General features: G+C 46.3%; 1 protein-coding gene across 3 annotated transcripts in view; it reads right to left on the reverse strand.

The window, feature by feature from the left end:
* The window catches only part of znf704 (zinc finger protein 704), a 65595-nt gene that overhangs the window by 43601 nt on the left and 3230 nt on the right, over nt 1-18764 (reverse strand). For all 3 annotated transcript variants that reach the window (XR_005099386.1, XM_037264008.1, XM_037264007.1), the window contains exon 2: nt 16858-17012. Coding sequence is in view for 2 of the 3 variants with exons in the window: in XM_037264008.1 (XP_037119903.1) it covers nt 16858-17012 (155 nt within the window). In the remaining variant the exon portion in view is untranslated. The remainder of the gene's footprint in view (nt 1-16857; nt 17013-18764) is intronic.

Here is an 18764-nt window from a genome sequence, read left to right on the forward strand (position 1 = left end):
GTACCATAATTTTCGGACTATAAGTCGCGGTTTTTTTCATAGTTTGGGTGGGGGGGCGACTTATAATAAGGAGCGACTTGTGTTTTTTTTCAAAAGTTTCCCAAAAAAAAAAAAGTGAAACCGCGATAAACGAACCGCGATGTAGCAAGGGATTACTGTAATTTGAATTTCAAGTGACGTCAGCAGCGCGACGCGGCGTGGCGCGGCGGTTGTTTACATAAAGGACAAAGATTGATCTCGGGATGACGAAGATGACGAAGGGCCCCACGTACTACCGGCATCATTAGCGGCTTTGTTTCTAAGTGACACGGCGGACGAAGAGTTTGAAGGATTTAAGCATTTGGAGTGACACAGAAGGTTTGAAAAACTATTATGGCTTTTACCCACGCCCGGTCCTCCTCTCCGGAGCTCTCTTTCACCTCCGTGGATTGAAGTCGGGGGCCGGCGCTCGGCCGGGTGGCTGTCCAGGGACGGTGGATGGGGCTCGGACATGGCTTTTACGCACGCCCAGTCCTACTCTACCGAGCTCTCTTTCACCTCCGTGGATGGAAGTCGAGGGCCGGCGCTCGGCCGGGTGGCTGTCCGGGGACGGTGGATGGGGCTCGGTCATGGCTTTTACGCACGCCCGTCCTATTCTATGGAGCTCTCTTCCACTTCCGTGGGTGGAAGTCCACGCCGCCACACGCCTGGAAGTTTGTTTTGTTAAATAAAGAGCCGTTTACCAAACCCACGTTTTTCCTTGAACTTTGTTAACACTACAATATAGTTATATAGTAGATCTGTGGAATAACGACGAGGCTGACGTCAGGGCGCACGCGCGGCGTTGTTGACGAAGGACGAGGAATTTGATCGATGGATTTAATGATTTAGAGTGCACAGATGGCTTGATAATACTATTCCTTATATAATAGTTATTTGATATCTAATTTATATATCGTTATATGGGCCTGTGGAATATTTTGAAGTGCAAGCGCCGTCAACTGCGCGCACCCATTTTTGACAAAGGACGATCGATGGATTTAATGATTTGGAGTGACACAGATGGTTTGATAACATTATTGTTTATATAATAGTTATCCATCCATCCATCCATTTTCTGAACCGCTTAGTCCCCACGGGGGTCGCGGGAGTGCTGGAGCCTATCCCAGCCGTCAACGGGCAGTAGGCGGGGGACACCCTGAACCGGTTGCCAGCCGATCGCAGGGCACACAGAGACAAACAACCATTTGCACTCGCACTCACACCTAGGGACAATTTGGAGTCTTCAATCGGCCTACCAAGCATGTTTTTGGGATGTGGGAGGAAACCGGAGTGCCCGGAGAAAACCCACGCAGGCCCGGGGAGAACATGCAAACTCCACACAGGGAGGGCCGGAGGTGGAATCGAACCCGCACCCTCCTAACTGTGAGGCGGACGTGCTACCCAGTGCGCCACCGAACCATAGTTATTTGATATATAATTTATATATCGTTATATGGGCCTGTGGAATATTTTGAAGTGCAAGCGCCGTCAGCGGCGCGCACGCGTTGTTGACAAAGGACGATCGACGGATTTAATGAATTGGAGTGACACAGATGGTTTTATTAACGCGTTATTTATGTAATAGTTTTTTGAATAACTCTGAATTTTACGTCAGGGCCGTTCTCAGCTCTTCATTTGTGTTTATGTCACGTTAGCATACCTATCGTTTAGCCCAGGGGTGTCAAACTCAAATTCAGTGGGCCAAAATTTTAAATTGAACAAAGCCGCGGGCCAAGGTTGAACAAATGAACCTTTTAATATGGAATCAAACAAGTTTTGATTTTACAATGAATATTGAACAAGCAAGGCTTATATAACTTAAAAGTGCAGGCGTGCAAAATCAAGTTGATAATAACACGAATAATACTAATAACAATAATAGTAATAATAGTAATAATAATAATAATAAAACATATCAATGGCATATTAAATAAAAGTTAAATAAAAATTGAATGCCTCCTTTCTGTTTGCAGCCTTCTGAGGTAAATGTCAAAATTAGCTTCTTACACAGGCTAATAAATTTGAAAATAAAATAACATAACAACTATGAATAAATCAACCATTCAGGCCTTGGAGTAGCAAGAAAAAGTGCATAGAAAATGTATTTACTGCTCATTTTGCGACACACTGATCTACTCTGAGCCAAGCCAGACACCTGGCATCTTTTCTTGGATGCCAGTTCATCAATGTCGGGGCTTAGGGTTTGAGCTGAGCGTTTCATCACACTGGAGTTCAATCAGCTTTCCCCTATCCCACGGTGACGAGACACAGTAAACATACAAGTAAACAACGCAAAATAAAAACAAGAAGGCACAAACAATGAACAATAAGAGCGATGAATAAATAATAAATAAACAAATAACAGTAAATAAGAGGAGCAAAACAGAGCAAGACTGCACAGCAGACAGTCAGAACAAAGCGCAAAAGTACAGGACGCCACGCAGAAGGGGGGAGAGAGTTCAGGACCCTAACAGCCTGGAGATCACAAACTCCGCCAGTGGCGAGCAGTGCTCGCATACCACCACAGAGTCCCGGCACCATCCGTCACGGATGTAGACGCACATCCCACCTCCTCGCGACTTTCCCCCTCGTACAATGGCCCGGTCCGCCCGATAGCACGCTAGCCGCTCCAGATGCACAGCAGAGACCGGAATGACGACGGTCAACCAAGTCCCAGTGAACACGAGCACACAGTAGTTACGCACGGTCCGCTTCGTAGATCTCAGCAGGCGAATGTAAACCATGTTGATGTCCAGCGACCGAACATTCGCCAGAAGAATGGAAGGCACGGCCTGGGCTGGGTTGGCCGCCAGCCTGGCCCGGACGCCCGCGCGCTCACCCCTCTTCAGCCTCCTCGCACACCGCTTCCGACGCTTCCCAACCGGGGGAGGAATAGCAGGCGAGTCCGGCGACGCTTCAGGACGGAGCAGACCGAGCGCCTTTAATGTCCCCGCTTCAAAGTCCAGAACGCCACAAAACTCGCTTTCGCCGATGTCGAGCAAAACCAGCCCGCTGTACTTGTAGCACGACTCAGTACGACGAGATGAACACACAAAACTGTCGGACAAACCCACATGAAACGACAAAACAAAACACCGTTCGGGACAGAGAGAGGCCGCTGCGTGTGCACGCGCCACCATCTTACTTCTCATCATTTAAAAGCTCTCACTGATGCATACATATCTGTGATGATGCGTCCCCGCCCCTGCAGCTGCAGGTTCAGCACATCGAGGTGGCTTGAGATGTCACACAGAAGCTCACACAGAAACATTTGCTCCCGGAGCTCTGCTGTGTCCTTCCCTTTGCTTTCCAGAAACTGGCATATTTCTTCACGCAGTTCGAAAAATCTGTTCAGCACTTTTCCGCGGCTTAGCCATCTCACCTCTGTGTGATACGGCACATCTGTGTATTCTGAATAGCCAATAGTATCGAATCTAGGCAGCGCCATCTTGAAAATTTCAGGTGCATTCTGGGAAAAAATGAACACGGATTCTACTTATATGGGCATGAGGCGGAGTCATGAACGGACGTATGGGCAAAGCAACAGCAGAGCATTATGGGATTTGTAGTACAAGCGATGAATGCGGTGTTACAGCGCTGCCGCCGTATAATACCGGCGGCCCAGCTCTAATATTAATTTGAAATTGCCTCACGGGCCAAATATAATTACACTGCGGGCCAAATTTGGTTTAGCCTGTTGTTGCTCGTTCATGACTGTTCTTGGTGTTGGATTTTGTCGAATAAATTGCCCCCCAAAATGCGACTTATACTCCGGAGCGACTTACTATATATATGTTTTTTTTCACATTTTTGGGCATTTTATGGCTGATGCGAATTGTACTCCGGAGCGACTTATAGTCCGAAAATTACGGTACTAAGCAAGAAACTGGTGGATGTGGGTTGAATGTCACAGATACAGCCTCCATTTTTTGCAGCCAGGCCTTAAAACAGAGAGATTTGACAGCTTGACCGTTGACCTTTCAAAACTAAACTGGGCTATAACTCATGATTGGAATGGCGGATTTATGAGGGACAAAGTGTTCTGGAAAGCTTGAAGGGAGCACTGACACATAAGTGAGAATTGGATCGGTCTGTCCATTTTTGTCTCTGAACTCAGTTCAATGGCACAGCTCTCTAGCACCTCATAGTTTGTTTCAGAACCTGACTAAACCCTGACTGAAGGCCTCTATATACCCGGGCGGACGTCAACTGTGGCGTTGCATCGTGATTGACGCTGCAACCAGTCTGCAACACGCTTTGTACATTAGAAATTGTCAAATGCTTTTCTTATCTTTTGTAATTGGCAATGCAATATTACATATTGGGGCTACATCCTACAAGGTCTATTAAATTGTGATTGATTTGTCACCAGTTGCCACGGAGAAGTGGTTTTACATTCAGATTGCTGCTGCAGCTGCAAATGTAACGTCTCCCTGTTCTGCGCCACTTTAGCCCCGGCCCACCCACTCTGCGATCATGCGCTGCTCATTGTACACACCTGCACCTAGTTTATACCAATCTCCACTTGTATTTAAACGCTGTTCGCCAGTCGCTTTCTTGTCAGATCGTCTTGTACCTGCCTTGTGCCTTGCCTGTGTGTTCACATGAGTCCCATTCTGTTCCTCACCTGTCTGCACTTGCCGCTCCACAATCTGACCCGTTGTCGCCCTGTTTTTGCTCACCTCTTTTTCTTCGACCTGTTCTCTCGCTGCCTGGCCTGACTCCTGCCTGTCCCCATTCACAGGTCTGTCTAGCGTCTTCTACTCGCCAGCTGCGGACCTGCTCGCCGGTTGTGGGCAGTTGTCTGAGTGTAGTTGGTGTAAGGCTTTCTTGTTGGAACTCAAATAATTGTTCAAGCTGCAATTGTTTGGTCAGTTTTTTGCCCCGACAGCAAAGCAAGCTATGCTTGACGGCGGTGGCATAGGGGCATGAATAAAAAGCTACACACGTACTTACCACCTACAACTCCACCTTCCGACTCGATGTCGTGATAATTAAATGCATATTCTGGTCATCTGGGTCCCCTTGTTCTATCAAACATGGGCTCTATTATTATGGCTTTGTTACTTGTTTAAAAAGCCCATGGGAGTATAAATTGGCCATAACTCCATTTTGGTCTTGCACACACACAAATCATACGTCCATGGAGAGAGAGGACTTCTCAGGGCTGATGCAGCCATTTTCCAATGATAGCTGTGGGTGATACCTGTGAGGAGATAGGTCTATACAATTACTGGACACAGCATTTTGAGGCCTGGTCTGGTAATAGTAGCGGTTAAGTCTTGAGGTCATGTGATTCTCTACTTAACTTTAGGAATCCAATATGGAGCTTTGACGAGTTTGCATGTGACGATCAGCGGATGCTTGTGAGCAACATTCAAAAATCAAAACTAAATAATCTATTCATTCAGAGGAGTTTCAGATTCAGCTGGAGCACTACTAAAGGCCTAGGTGTGAAATTCACGGCCTGCCACTGCTGAATACACATTTTAGTCACCAGAGCCAATTGAATTGAGGGGCAGTAACATAGTTGAGCTCTGCAAGAGTATTGGCTATTAATGAGAACGAACACGTGGAGTGAAATTCGACACCATCCACCCCAAAGAGAGCGAGAGAGCGCGAGAAAGAGAGAGCGAAGGGAGGGGGAGAGATTGATGAAATACTTTTTAATCATGTTTTTCAGGCATATTGTTTGCTAGAAAAGATGCTAATGGAGACATACAACAGGTCATTTGTGTTCTTAATGTTTCTCTTGAACAAAAGTAAGCAACAACGCTAATTATGAAATGATCACTTTTGATTTTCAGAATCGCTATTTTTCATTAAGCTAAGGTCGTTTAACCGATCACATTGTGGACATCATAAGTGTATTTACAATTGTAGTACTGTAAGATGGACATTTGTGCTGTGAAATATTTGGTATATGAGTTTATGTCATATAGTTTATATAGTCCCCCTCTTACTGCCCGCTGACTGCTGGGATAGGCTCCAGCACACCTATGACCCTAGTGATGACAGGCGGTTGAGAGAATTAATGAATAGTTCATTTAGAACAGTAAATACTTTGTAGCCTAAGACATAGTAGTAAGGGTGGTGAAACGTATTAAAATAACCACCCATATCTTGTATTTTGAATCAAATCAATGATATATCAATAATATTTGAATTTATTATTATTATTATTATTTTATAAAAAAATTAAATGTGTACGCAAATTAATATACCGTAATTTTCGGACTATAAGTCGCTCCGGAGTATAAGTCGCACCAGCCATAAAATACCCAAAAATGTGAAAAAAAAAACATAAGTCGCTCCGGAGTATAAGTCGCATTTTGGGGGGCAATTTATTCGACAAAATCCAACACCAAGAACAGACATGAACGAGCAACAACAGGCTAAACGATACGGTATGCTAACGTGACAAACACAAACGAGGAGCTGAGAACGGGCCTGACGTAACATTCAGTTATTTAAAAAAAAAACTATTACATAAATAACACGTTTATAAAACCATCTGTGTCACTCCAATTCATTAAATCCATCGATCGTCCTTTGTCAACAATGCCGTGTGCCGCGCCGCAGTTCAAATTATTCCACAGGACCATACAACGATATATAAACTATATTTTAAATAACTATCACATAAACAACAATATTATCAAACCATTTGTGTCACTCCAAATCATTAAATCCATCGATCAAATTTCTCGTCTTTTATCGATCGTCCTTTGTCAACAATGCCGTGTGCCGCGCCGCAGTTCAAATTATTCCACAGGCCCATACAACGATATATAAACTATATTTTAAATAACTATCACATAAACAACATTATCAAACCATTTGTGTCACTCCAAATCATTAAATCCATCGATCAAATTTCTCGTCTTTTATCGATCGTCCTTTGTCAACAATGCCGTGTGCCGCGCCGCAGTTCAAATTATTCCACAGGCCCATACAACGATATATAAACTATATTTTAAATAACTATCACATAAACAACAATATTATCAAACCATTTGTGTCACTCCAAATCATTAAATCCATCCATCAAATTTCTCGTCCTTTATGTCATCGTGGTGACAGAGGACATGTCCAGAGGATATGGCGCTTTAAAGTGTTAATTACCGTATTTTCCGCCCTAAAAGGCGCACCTAAAAACCTAAAATTTTCTCAAAAGCCGACAGTGCGCCTTATAGGCCAGTGCGCCTTATATATGGATCAACTGATGAATTTGTTGATCCATACTGGTTGTACACAGTGCTCTGCCAAAATGTTTCAGTACGTTTTAGTACGACTAATAAATTACAAGGTCGCATCGCTTCCCAGCATTACGGCAACTGTAGTCAGGGGGCGTCACCGAATAGCTGTTGTACCCGCGAGGCTATTTCCTGTCAAAATAGGCTGCTCTGTTAATGTTTCGAGTAAATCTACGGATCGATATGGAAGGGAAACATAGGTAAGTAGTACCAATGCGTTAGATCGAACTTTAGTCAGTTCCGATCATTTTATAGGAGATCGTTTGAGAAACGCGATTGTTTACACTTTGCTGAGGCTCATGGGAGATTGCGAGGTGAGGCTCGTGAGACTTTGCGGATGGCTAATGCTATTGCGATAGCTGCTATACGTACCAGGCTATTTCATGTCAAAATAGGCTGCTCTGTTAATGTTTCGAGTAAATCTACGGATCGATATGGAAGGGAAACATAGGTAAGTAGTACCAATGCGTTGGATCGAACTTTAGTCAGTTCCGATCATTTTATAGGAGATCGTTTGAGAAACGCGATTGTTTACACTTTGCTGAGGCTCATGGGAGATTGCGAGGTGAGGCTCGTGAGACTTTGCGGATGGCTAATGCTATTGCGATAGCTGCTATACGTACCAGGCTATTTCATGTCAAAATAGGCTGCTCTGTTAATGTTTCGAGTAAATCTACGGATCGATATGGAAGGGAAACATAGGTAAGTAGTACCAATGCGTTAGATCGAACTTTAGTCAGTTCCGATCATTTTATAGGAGATCGTTTGAGAAAGGCGATTGTTTACACTTTGCTGAGGCTCATGGGAGATTGCGAGGTGAGGCTCGTGAGACTTTGCGGATGGCTAATGCTATTGCGATAGCTGCTATACGTACCAGGCTATTTCATGCCAAAATAGGCTGCTCTGTTAATGTTTCGAGTAAATCTACGGATCGATATGGAAGGGAAACATAGGTAAGTAGTACCAATGCGTTAGATCGAACTTTAGTCAGTTCCGATCATTTTATAGGAGATCGTTTGAGAAACGCGATTGTTTACACTTTGCTGAGGCTCATGGGAGATTGCGAGGTGAGGCTCGTGAGACTTTGCGGATGGCTAATGCTATTGCGATAGCTGCTATACGTACCAGGCTATTTCATGCCAAAATAGGCTGCTCTGTTAATGTTTCGAGTAAATCTACGGATCGATATGGAAGGGAAACATAGGTAAGTAGTACCAATGCGTTGGATCGAACTTTAGTCAGTTCCGATCATTTTATAGGAGATCGTTTGAGAAACGCGATTGTTTACACTTTGCTGAGGCTCATGGGAGATTGCGAGGTGAGGCTCGTGAGACTTTGCGGATGGCTAATGCTATTGCGATAGCTGCTATACGTACCAGGCTATTTCATGTCAAAATAGGCTGCTCTGTTAATGTTTCGAGTAAATCTACGGATCGATATGGAAGGGAAACATAGGTAAGTAGTACCAATGCGTTGGATCGAACTTTAGTCAGTTCCGATCATTTTATAGGAGATCGTTTGAGAAACGCGATTGTTTACACTTCGCTGAGGCTCGTGAGACTTTGCGGATGGCTAATGCTATTGCGATAGCTGCTATACGTACCAGGCTATTTCATGTCAAAATAGGCTGCTCTGTTAATGTTTCGAGTAAATCTACGGATCGATATGGAAGGGAAACATAGGTAAGTAGTACCAATGCGTTAGATCGAACTTTAGTCAGTTCTGATCATTTTATAGGAGATCGTTTGAGAAACGCGATTGTTTACAGAGGGCTCGTTGGTTATTGGCTAGTGGATGCATACCGCAACCCTAGTCAACCTCAGTTTGATGCAGTATAGCTTCTATTTTATGCGCCTTATAAGCCGGTGCGCCTTATATATGGACAAAGTTTTAAAATGGGCCGTTCATTGAAGGTGCGCCTTATAACCCGGTGCGCCTTTTAGGGCGGAAAATACGGTACTTTATTTGATTTTTTCTCTCTATTTTTCATGTTTTGAATATGTTCAAGATAAAGATATCAAAGCATGTGAAGTGATCAACTATACTAAAAATAACATGTGAAGTGGTCAACTATACTTGTAAGTAAGTGATGTGTTAATGATCAAAACTTTGTGAAAAAAAACATATATAAGTCGCTCCTGAGTATAAGTCGCCCCCCCCCACCCAAACTATGAAAAAACCCGCGACTTATAGTCCGAAAATTACGGTAAATAGTATTTTTAAATAATGGCTTTCAGTACAGCAAGAGGGGATTAGCCCGATGCCTAACCAGTTTGGAATAATATGGTGCAGTACCGACTTTGACCAGAGGTGGAGCAAGAGAGCAGAAAGTTAAAAACAAAATAGATGCAGTACCGGATTTCGACCATGACAGCAGTAGAGAGCAAAATGTGTGTGAAATTCTGGCGAAAATTTCTCCTTTAGGTCATTCTGAGGACTTTTCAGGAAAATCATAGGGTGGCTTTTCTTTACCTTTTGGAGGTGATTTAGAGCAGGCGTCACCAACCTTTTTTAAACCAAGAGCTACTTCCTGGGTACTGATTAAGGAAAAGGGCTACCAGTTGGACACACACTTCTGAAATAGCCAATTTGCTCAATTTAGCTTTCACTATGTGTTATTATTGTCATTTCCAGTTCACATGTGATTTTAACAAGAATAGCAAAAATACAGTCAAACCTCGGTTTTCGACCACAATCCGTTCCAGAAGGTGGTTTGAGAAGCAAATTGGTCGAATTCCGAATTATTTTTCCCATTACAAATAATAGAAAAAATTTTTTGCCCGTTCCAAGACTAAAAAAAACGCCTTTTTTTAAGCATTTTTTCATTTGCGCATTTTTGTCCGATTGCGCAACTGCAGCGCAACTGCAGCGCACCACCGAACGCGCAACCGTAGCGCGTCGCCGACCGCGCAACTGCACCGCGCTGGTCGCATTATTGTGACAGAGCCGTCGCTGAAATTTTGAAAATATTTGTAAAGTCCTGATGTACTTTTCAAAATTTAAGTGGACCTCAGTGCGCAGGGAGCTTAATTTGGTCCGATCGCGCAACCGCAGCGCGCCGGGCGCTCACTGTCGCATTGCTTTAAGAGCGTCTTTGTGTTTTAGGATGGCTTTACTGCTCCCACTTGCTTTCTTTGGAGGCATGATTAGGGGTTAATACAATCCTCAGAGTAACGAAAATACAATAACTACGGAGTCAGTCGGCATCCGGGCCGCGCGGTCGGGTTTTCTCGGGTCCTCCCGGCTCATCTCGCGAGGTTTGACCTCCAAATTTTGTTCAACAACCGAAGCAAAAAAAAATGTTGAATTTTTTGTTTAAATTCCGATTTGTTCGAAAACCGGGACGTTCGGAAACCAAGGTTTGACTGTAAAATAAATAGATGCAGCTCACTGACAAGTGCCGCTATTTGAGCTAATTTTAGAAGAGTCCTGCGGGCGACTCATGCGGTCCTCACGGGCGACCTGGTGCTCGCGGGCACCGTGTTTGTGACCCCTGATTTAGAGCGTGACAAAGTGAGGACCGGTCAAAATGTCCTCACTTCGCTAAAATGTCCTCACAGTGTTGGTCTATTTACTCATGCCGGTCCTCACAATGCCGCAAGTACAAACACACGCACGCACACGCGCACGCACACACACACATGCACACACACACACACACACAATGGACCAGCAGGTGAGGAGAAAAATTCACGCGGACGCAAGTTCTGATGGCATACGCGTCGCTATGGCATGTCCAACAAAGGCAGCGGCGATGACAATCACGGCGACCTTTGGCACAAATCATCAGCAAACACCCCCCCACCCCTTATCCTCCCACCAGATGCCATTAACTGGTTTTCATTTAGCAGGCGGCAAGCTCGATCTATACGATGCGGCGGCCAGCTAAACAAAGAGGAGAGGTTCAGTCAAGCGAGTAAATGAAGAGGCTAAGCGTGCTCAGCTCCAGAGGTAAATATGAGAGGAACCACCCCAACCCCCCACCCCCCCAACCGTCGCATTCTCCCATCCTTTGTTCTTAATGGCTTGATGTTAAGGAATGAGCAGTAAAGAAGTGGCTGAGATGAAAGGGAGAGGTGCGCCTGAAAAAGATGTTATATGAATGCTGGGCCAGTAATCAGCAACATCGAAAGCAGCGGGGTTTGACAGAATTCTTCATTGACATTGACACATTTGCATGGCTAATGACAAGCCAACTGCCGCAGGTAAAGCGCGGCACTGCATGCAAATGAGCACCTATCGCATTCAGAATGCCGTTCCGTGTGCGACGCGTCAGGCGTGATTCTACGCTGTGGCGTGTGTGGCGCCAGTATAGCGCACAGGACAAAGAAGGCGAGGGAGAGGAAATGAGCCGAGAAAAGCGCTGACGGTGAAAGACAGGACGAGCGCGACGGCGGCCGTCCTTTGTTTGGTCGACAATCTGCAGTGAATGTTGACTACGAAAAGCACTCACTTCTTTCTATTGAAATTCTATGATTTTGGTGGACCAGAAGTTTTTTTGGCAACTATTTACTGTCCAGGGGCGGGCAATTCCGGTCCTCGAGGGCCGGTGTCCTGCATGTTTTCTATGTCACCCTGTTGCAACACACCTGATTCAAATGGTCAGATAATTAGCAACGTCTGCAGAAGCTGGATAACAATCCTGATCATTTGAATCAGGTGTGTTGCAGCAGGGAGATCTATAAAACATGCATGACACCGGCCCTCGAGGACCGGAACTGCCCACTCCAGAATTATGCCTTCATTACTGCAGATTGGCAACAGATTACATCATACACAGCTCTAAAGTCAAGAGAGAGTGAAAGAGTGAAAGAAAAAAAGGAACTCCGACGCTAACCGCGAGCGGCGGTGTTCCGTTTCTCAAAAGAAAATAACAGAGGCCTCTTTGCCAGGCCGAGAGGGAGCCAGCAGTGGTAAACACATCCTTTTTGGACTCGTGGGCGGTCGTTGCCAACGCGCCCACGCACGCGCACGCACACACGCGCAAACACACGCACACAAACACGCAAACACGCAAACACGCACGCACGCACGCACGCACGCACACACACTAAGAGACGCAAAGTTGGGACAGGAGCCCTCGGTTTTGGCAGGACGACACACCTGTGCCTGATCCAAAGCCCAGAGATAAACCTGTCCTGATCAATTTCAACCGGCGCTCTGAATCAAAATAATAACAAGTAAAGGAGCTGAAGCAAAATCTCAGCCATGAAGTTTTCCCCATAGGAAATGAAAGAAAGACAGTAAAAGACAGAAGAGATGAAGCCACTTAACAGCCAGCCAACCTGACCCTCTCATTTGTTGCCACCCACGTCATTCGCCAGGCCAGGCTCGGCTATTTAAAGCCATACACACACAAAAAATCTGAAAAGGCTTCAGCACTTGACGGAAAAGGTAAGCCATGCTCATAAAAGTCCTTCATCGTCATCATCATGGGAAGTGAGTCTTTGTTCCTTTGTTTGGTTGCTGGGCAAGTGCTGGAGCTAGATTGCGAGCCCGGCAGATGATGAATTAGCCTTTAAATTTCCTGCCCGAGCTCTTCTTTTATTTACAGTTCTGGTCAGCTGCCCGCTCACAAGGAAAAGACACCAAAGGAGGCTTCTTATAGGATTGCCACGTAAAATGAGATTCTAACTCTTGTCGTCTTCTTGGGGAAAGATTGATGTAGATGTGAGGCAGAACAGATGCTCATTTGATGGGGAGTCAAACAAATGGCAGATTTTCAACAAATAGCTTGCCAGCACATCTGTTACATGCTTTTAACTCAACATCGGCGTTATAAACTGCAGGGCGTGGATGAGGATTTAATTATTAATTAAACCTCGATGACATGACGCATAGGAAAAAGACGTAAAGCATCGACGATTGTCTCCTTTAGAGAAGTTAAACACCACACACCACATTGCAAGGAATCAAACGCATCATATGGACGCATCTGTAGAAGCAGACAGTGAATGAAAACGAGAGTATTATGCTACCGATTCTGAAAAACTCATCCAGGGCGCAATCGATTCCTGCTCGTCGGCTAGCGCACGCAAAGACAACATTTAGCCACTCGCGTATGATGTTGCTGTGCAAGCTGTGGATTTGGCTGATAGTTACAAAATTGTAACGGGCATATATACTATCGAACCAAATAAAACACGATTCTGGCAACATCTGCTCTGCCCTCCACTCGGCCCTCACCCACCTGGAGAGAAGGGACTCGTACGTGAGATTGCTGTTTGTGGACTTCAGTTCTGCCTTCAACACCATTGTGCCACAACGACTCATCTGCAAACTCGACAAGCTGGGCCTCAGTACCTACCTCTGCAACTGGCTACTGGACTTCCTCTGTCAGAGGCCTCAGGTGGTACGTGTTGGCGACAAAATCTCCGCCAGCATCACGCTGAGCACGGGGGCCCCCCCAAGGCTGCGTGCTCAGTCCGCTGCTCTTCACCCTGCTGACGCATGACTGCACTGCAACCTACAGCGACAACCGCATAGTGAAGTTTGCTGACGACACGACTCTGGTGGGTCTCATCACCAAGGGCGATGAGACTCAGTACAGGTTGGAGGTTGACCTTCTGACCGCGTGGTGCAGGGACAACAACCTCCTGCTGAACGTCAACAAGACCAAGGAAATTGTTGTTGACTTCCGGAAGGGTCACACCCAACACCTGCCGCTGACCATCGACGGTGCTGTGGTGGAGAGAGTGAGCAGCACCAGATTCCTGGGGGTGCACATCAGTGAGGACCTCTCCTGGTCCGCCAACACCGCATCACTGGCAAAGAAAGCTCAGCGCCGCCTGTACTTCCTGCGGAAACTCAGGCGAGCAAGTGCTCCTCCGGCCGTCATGGCTACATTCTACCGTGGCACCATTGAGAGCGTCCTCTCCAGTTGTATCGCTGTCTGGGGTGGTAGCTGCACTGAATACAACATGAAGGCCCTGCAGCGCATAGTGAACACGGCTGGTAAGATTATTGGTGCTTCACTCCCCTCCCTGAAGGACATTTACACCTCCCATCTCACCCGCAAGGCGACCACGATTGTCAGTGATGTGAGTCACCCCGCTCACTCTTTGTTCGATCTTCTGCCCTCTGGGAAGAGGTACAGGAGCCTGCGCTCCCGCACCAACAGACTCACCAACAGCTTCATTCTCCAGGCTGTTAGGATCCTGAACTCTCTCCCCCCTTCTGCGTAGCGTCCTGTACTTTTGCGCTATATTCTGACTGTCTGCTGTATGCACACTTGCTCCATTTTTGCTCCTCTTATTTATTGTTATTTGTTTATTTATTATTTATTCATCACTCTTATTTATTCATTGTTTGTGCCTTCTTGTTTTTATTTTTTTGTGTTGTTTACTTGTATGTATATTGTGTACTATGTCTTGTCACCGTGGGATAGTGGGAACGTTATTTCGATTTCTTTGTGTGTCTTGGCATGTGAAGAAATTGACAATAAAGCAGACTTTGACTTTGATTTGTTGGACGGTGCATGAAAATGTGTTTACAAAAAAGTCAAGATTTAAGCCTGTCTCTCTGGAATTCCCCTAGAGAATATTTCAACTCTTGGGTTTCAATGAGCTTTTGGGCTTTAGACCTGACGGTCCACGCTTGACTATTTTGGACACGACGAGGCGATGAAGATTCATCGCCTCAATGAAGGGATCTGAGGCCAGGGATCTGAGGCCAGGGATCTGAGGCCAGGGATCTGAGGCCAGGGATCTGAGGCCAGGGATCTGAGGCCAGGGATCTGAGGCCAGGGATCTGAGGCCAGGGATCTGAGGCCAGGGATCTGAGGCCAGGGATCTGGCGGAACCGAGTGCTCATCATGCCGGTTCAGCAAGTTACCGGCGACTCTTAAACGTCTTGTATTTCAGCAGGAGGACCGGAGGTTGTACTTCTCTTGCCCCTTCGAGCAATTAGTCACCGCAAGGCCATTTGTCAAAAAGCTAAAGCGATACCCCCGCTCAGCTCCAGTTACAATTGGCTGCTTCCTGCTTTCTGGGAAAACATAGTGAAGGCCCTTTGCTTTGTAGCAAAGTAGAGAAAAAAATGGGCTGCTGGTACATGTGCTGTAAACAAATCAGAAATGTGCCACAATGAGCAATTTCCACATAGCCACACGCGGCACCTTTCATACAAATATTTCGGAGGAGGCATTTGCGAGACCTGCGTGAAGCTGGCCCCCCACCCCACGCGAAATTTAAGCAAAATAGTTTGTGCTTCGTTTGTGCTGGTTTGTGCAGCAAAATCTTTCGTTTGTGCTGCTATGGTTTTTTAGTTATGAACGATTCTTTTATAGGTCATCCAGAGTTCACCCAGCCCCCCATCTGTTCAAAATGGACCCAAAATGGTACCGTTCGTTTGTGCTTCGTTAGTGCTGGTTTGTGCAGCAAATATTTTCGTTTGTGCTGCTTCCGTTTCGGAGATATTACACATTTATTTTATAGCGATGACGTCACCCAGCCCCCCATTTCTTTCCAAATGGACCCAAAATGGTACCGTTCGTTTGTGCTTCGTTTGTGCAGGTTTGTGCAGCAAAAATTTTCGTTTGTGCTGCTTCCGTTTCGGAGATATTACACATTTATTTTATAGCGATGACGTCACCCAGCCCCCGATTTCGCTCTAAATGGACCCAAAATGGTACCGTTCGTTTGTGCAGGTTTGTGCAGCAATAATTTTCGTTTGTGCTGCTATGGTTTTTTAGTTATGAACGATTCTTTTATAAGTCATCCAGAGTTCACCCAGCCCCCCATCTGCTCAAAATGGACCCAAAATGGTACCGTTCGTTTGTGCTTCGTTAGTGCAGCAAAAACTTTCGTTTGTGCTGCTTCCGTTTCGGAGATATTACACATTTATTTTATAGCGATGACGTCACCCAGCCCCCCATTTCGCTCCAAATGGACCCAAAATGGTACCGTTCGTTTGTGCAGGTTTGTGCAGCAAAGATTTTCGTTTGTGCTGCTTCCGTTTCGTAGATATTACACATTTATTTTATAGCGATGACGTCACGTAGGGGGGCCAGCTTCACGCAGGTATTTGCGAGTCATGATGAACCAACTGAACGGACGGGACCTATTGAGGTCGACAGGATTTTCATTAAAAATCTATCAGAAAAAAAATCAGTTGTGAAAATGCAACGGGAAGCTGCTGTTTTGGTTAGCAAATGGCATTGGCAGTTAACAATGTAAGGGAATTATAAGAACAATTGATTATGATACTGTGTCATGTAGAACTAAAGGAAGCCTCTTATGAAGGATGGGAATCCACCATCGGGCAACCGATGGCAGCACGGCGCGTACACAAGGCATGGTCCTTTGAGGAACGACAGTACAATGACATCATCGCTGCAAAACGCAAACCATCTGTGGCCGTGAGGAGCAGATGATGATGAAAGTGGATGTCAGACGCTCTCGCTGACACAACCATGCCATAAACCTTTGCTGAACTTTGCTCGTGTGACCTCCCCCGATGAGAAATCACACTCGTGTCAACACACACACATATGCACAAAGACAGACACAGGATCAATGACACAATTTTTGACATTTTCTTGAGTTCTTTCCCGCAACCGCAAAGCCAAATGAGGGCCTACCTGGCGTGCGGGACGTCGATGCTGGAGGAGACAACCTTGCGCTTTTGCTCCAGCAGGGACACCGAGCGGCAAGCATCCATTCGATTACCGTTTGTCTCGTGGCGGTCGCCCTCCGTTGCCTCGGGGTCGTCCACCTTGTGCCCGTTAACAGAGCTCTGAGTGGTTGGGTGTGTGTGTGTGGGGGGGGGGGGAACACAGACAGTCAGGTCTCAACGAAGCGAGGGCATCTCAAGTGCACGTCAGATTTGCAAGGATTCAAAGGCAAACGGGCAGAAATACCAAAATAAGCATTGTGCAAGGTGGCAAAGGAGATGTCTGGGTCGCCCGCTAATTCCCAATCCGCCTTAAGCAAGGACAGTGTGAATGAGGGCCAATACGTCTGTAGTTGTAAGCGCAACCTATCATGGCACCTTTGCACCTTCAAAAGCCTTTCAACCCAACGCGGAGCTACAAACGGCAGCTCTTCGCAGCAGCAAGATGGCTGATGCTCCTGCTCCTTTGTTCGGCTTGTGACATTCCCCACACAGGAAATTGTCTGAGAACTTTCCTTCTACTCTCCACATGTGAGCCAATTCTCAAGTGGACGACAAGCACATCGTCTCCTTTGACTTTGCCGATAATGGACACATTTTGATGACATTTTCTCACAGAGTTTGACCTTATTGATGATGAACCGCCGTGTGAGACATTTTTTCAAAGTTGTACTGTTTAAATTCTGAGATGATGGACAATGCCTTACATTTTCTCGACTTGTATCTAATTTCTGTGATGACACGCCATTACAAAATGTTCTCCTTGAGTCCCACTTGTGTGACGGCGCCCGACATTTTCTTGTTTTCGGTTGTATTTCGTTAAGGATGGGCAAGTTAAACATTTTCTCATTGTTTAAATCTGTGAGAAGCAACACAAGCTATTCTCAATAGAAGCCACAGCATCCCTTCCAGACGCGACTCATTGCTGCTCCTGAACAAAGACAATCTCCCGCCACCCATTGCAATCGTCACGCCTCTTTTGTCACGCTGCCAAATCACAAGCATGCTGTCAACAAGTGGCTATGAACACGCACGCGTGCATGCACGCACACGCCCTCCCGGTTTGTTTGGCAACGCAGGCACGGTGCCAAGCGCTAGGATTCCTCAGAGGATGCCACCCGCTGCCGACCCGGAGGTGCCCGCTTTGTTGGCCGGCACAGCTGCGCCCAGGGGGCGGCCAGCGTACACCCGCAAGCAACCCCCCCCCGCCCCTGTTTAAAAAAGCAACTTGGCACGCACGCGCGCACACACGCACACGCACGCGCGCGCACGCGCGCGCGCACACACGCACACGCACACGCACACGCACGCACGCACGCACGCACGCACGCACGCACGCACGCACGCACGCACGCACGCACGCACGCACGCACGCACGCACGCACGCACGCACGCACACACACACACACACACACACACACACACACACACACACACCACACACACACACACACACACACACACACACACACACACACACACACACACACACACACACACACACACACACACACACACACACACACACACACACACACACACACACACACACACACACACACACACACACACACACACAGAGCACGCACACACACAAGCCTCTGCTCATTTTACGGCTTGTTTTTGACCTCGGAGGTACACTTGTGTCCATTGTGCACCGCTAACCACTGTGGACATGACACACATGGAAACAGACACATCGGCTATTTTGTTTCCTGAGGTTACAAACGTAAACACAATGAAGCTAAAGTTGAACAATTTGGGGCTTTGAGCAAAAACACGCCTCATATGTACGCCGTACAACTGAATATGGTCAGACTTCAGCTCGGCGAGCATCACAAGGGGTGCAATGACAACCATAGAACAAGAAATGGA

The sequence above is a fragment of the Syngnathus acus genome, chromosome 11 (assembly GCF_901709675.1).
Source record: "Syngnathus acus chromosome 11, fSynAcu1.2, whole genome shotgun sequence".
NCBI lineage: Eukaryota > Metazoa > Chordata > Actinopteri > Syngnathiformes > Syngnathidae > Syngnathus > Syngnathus acus.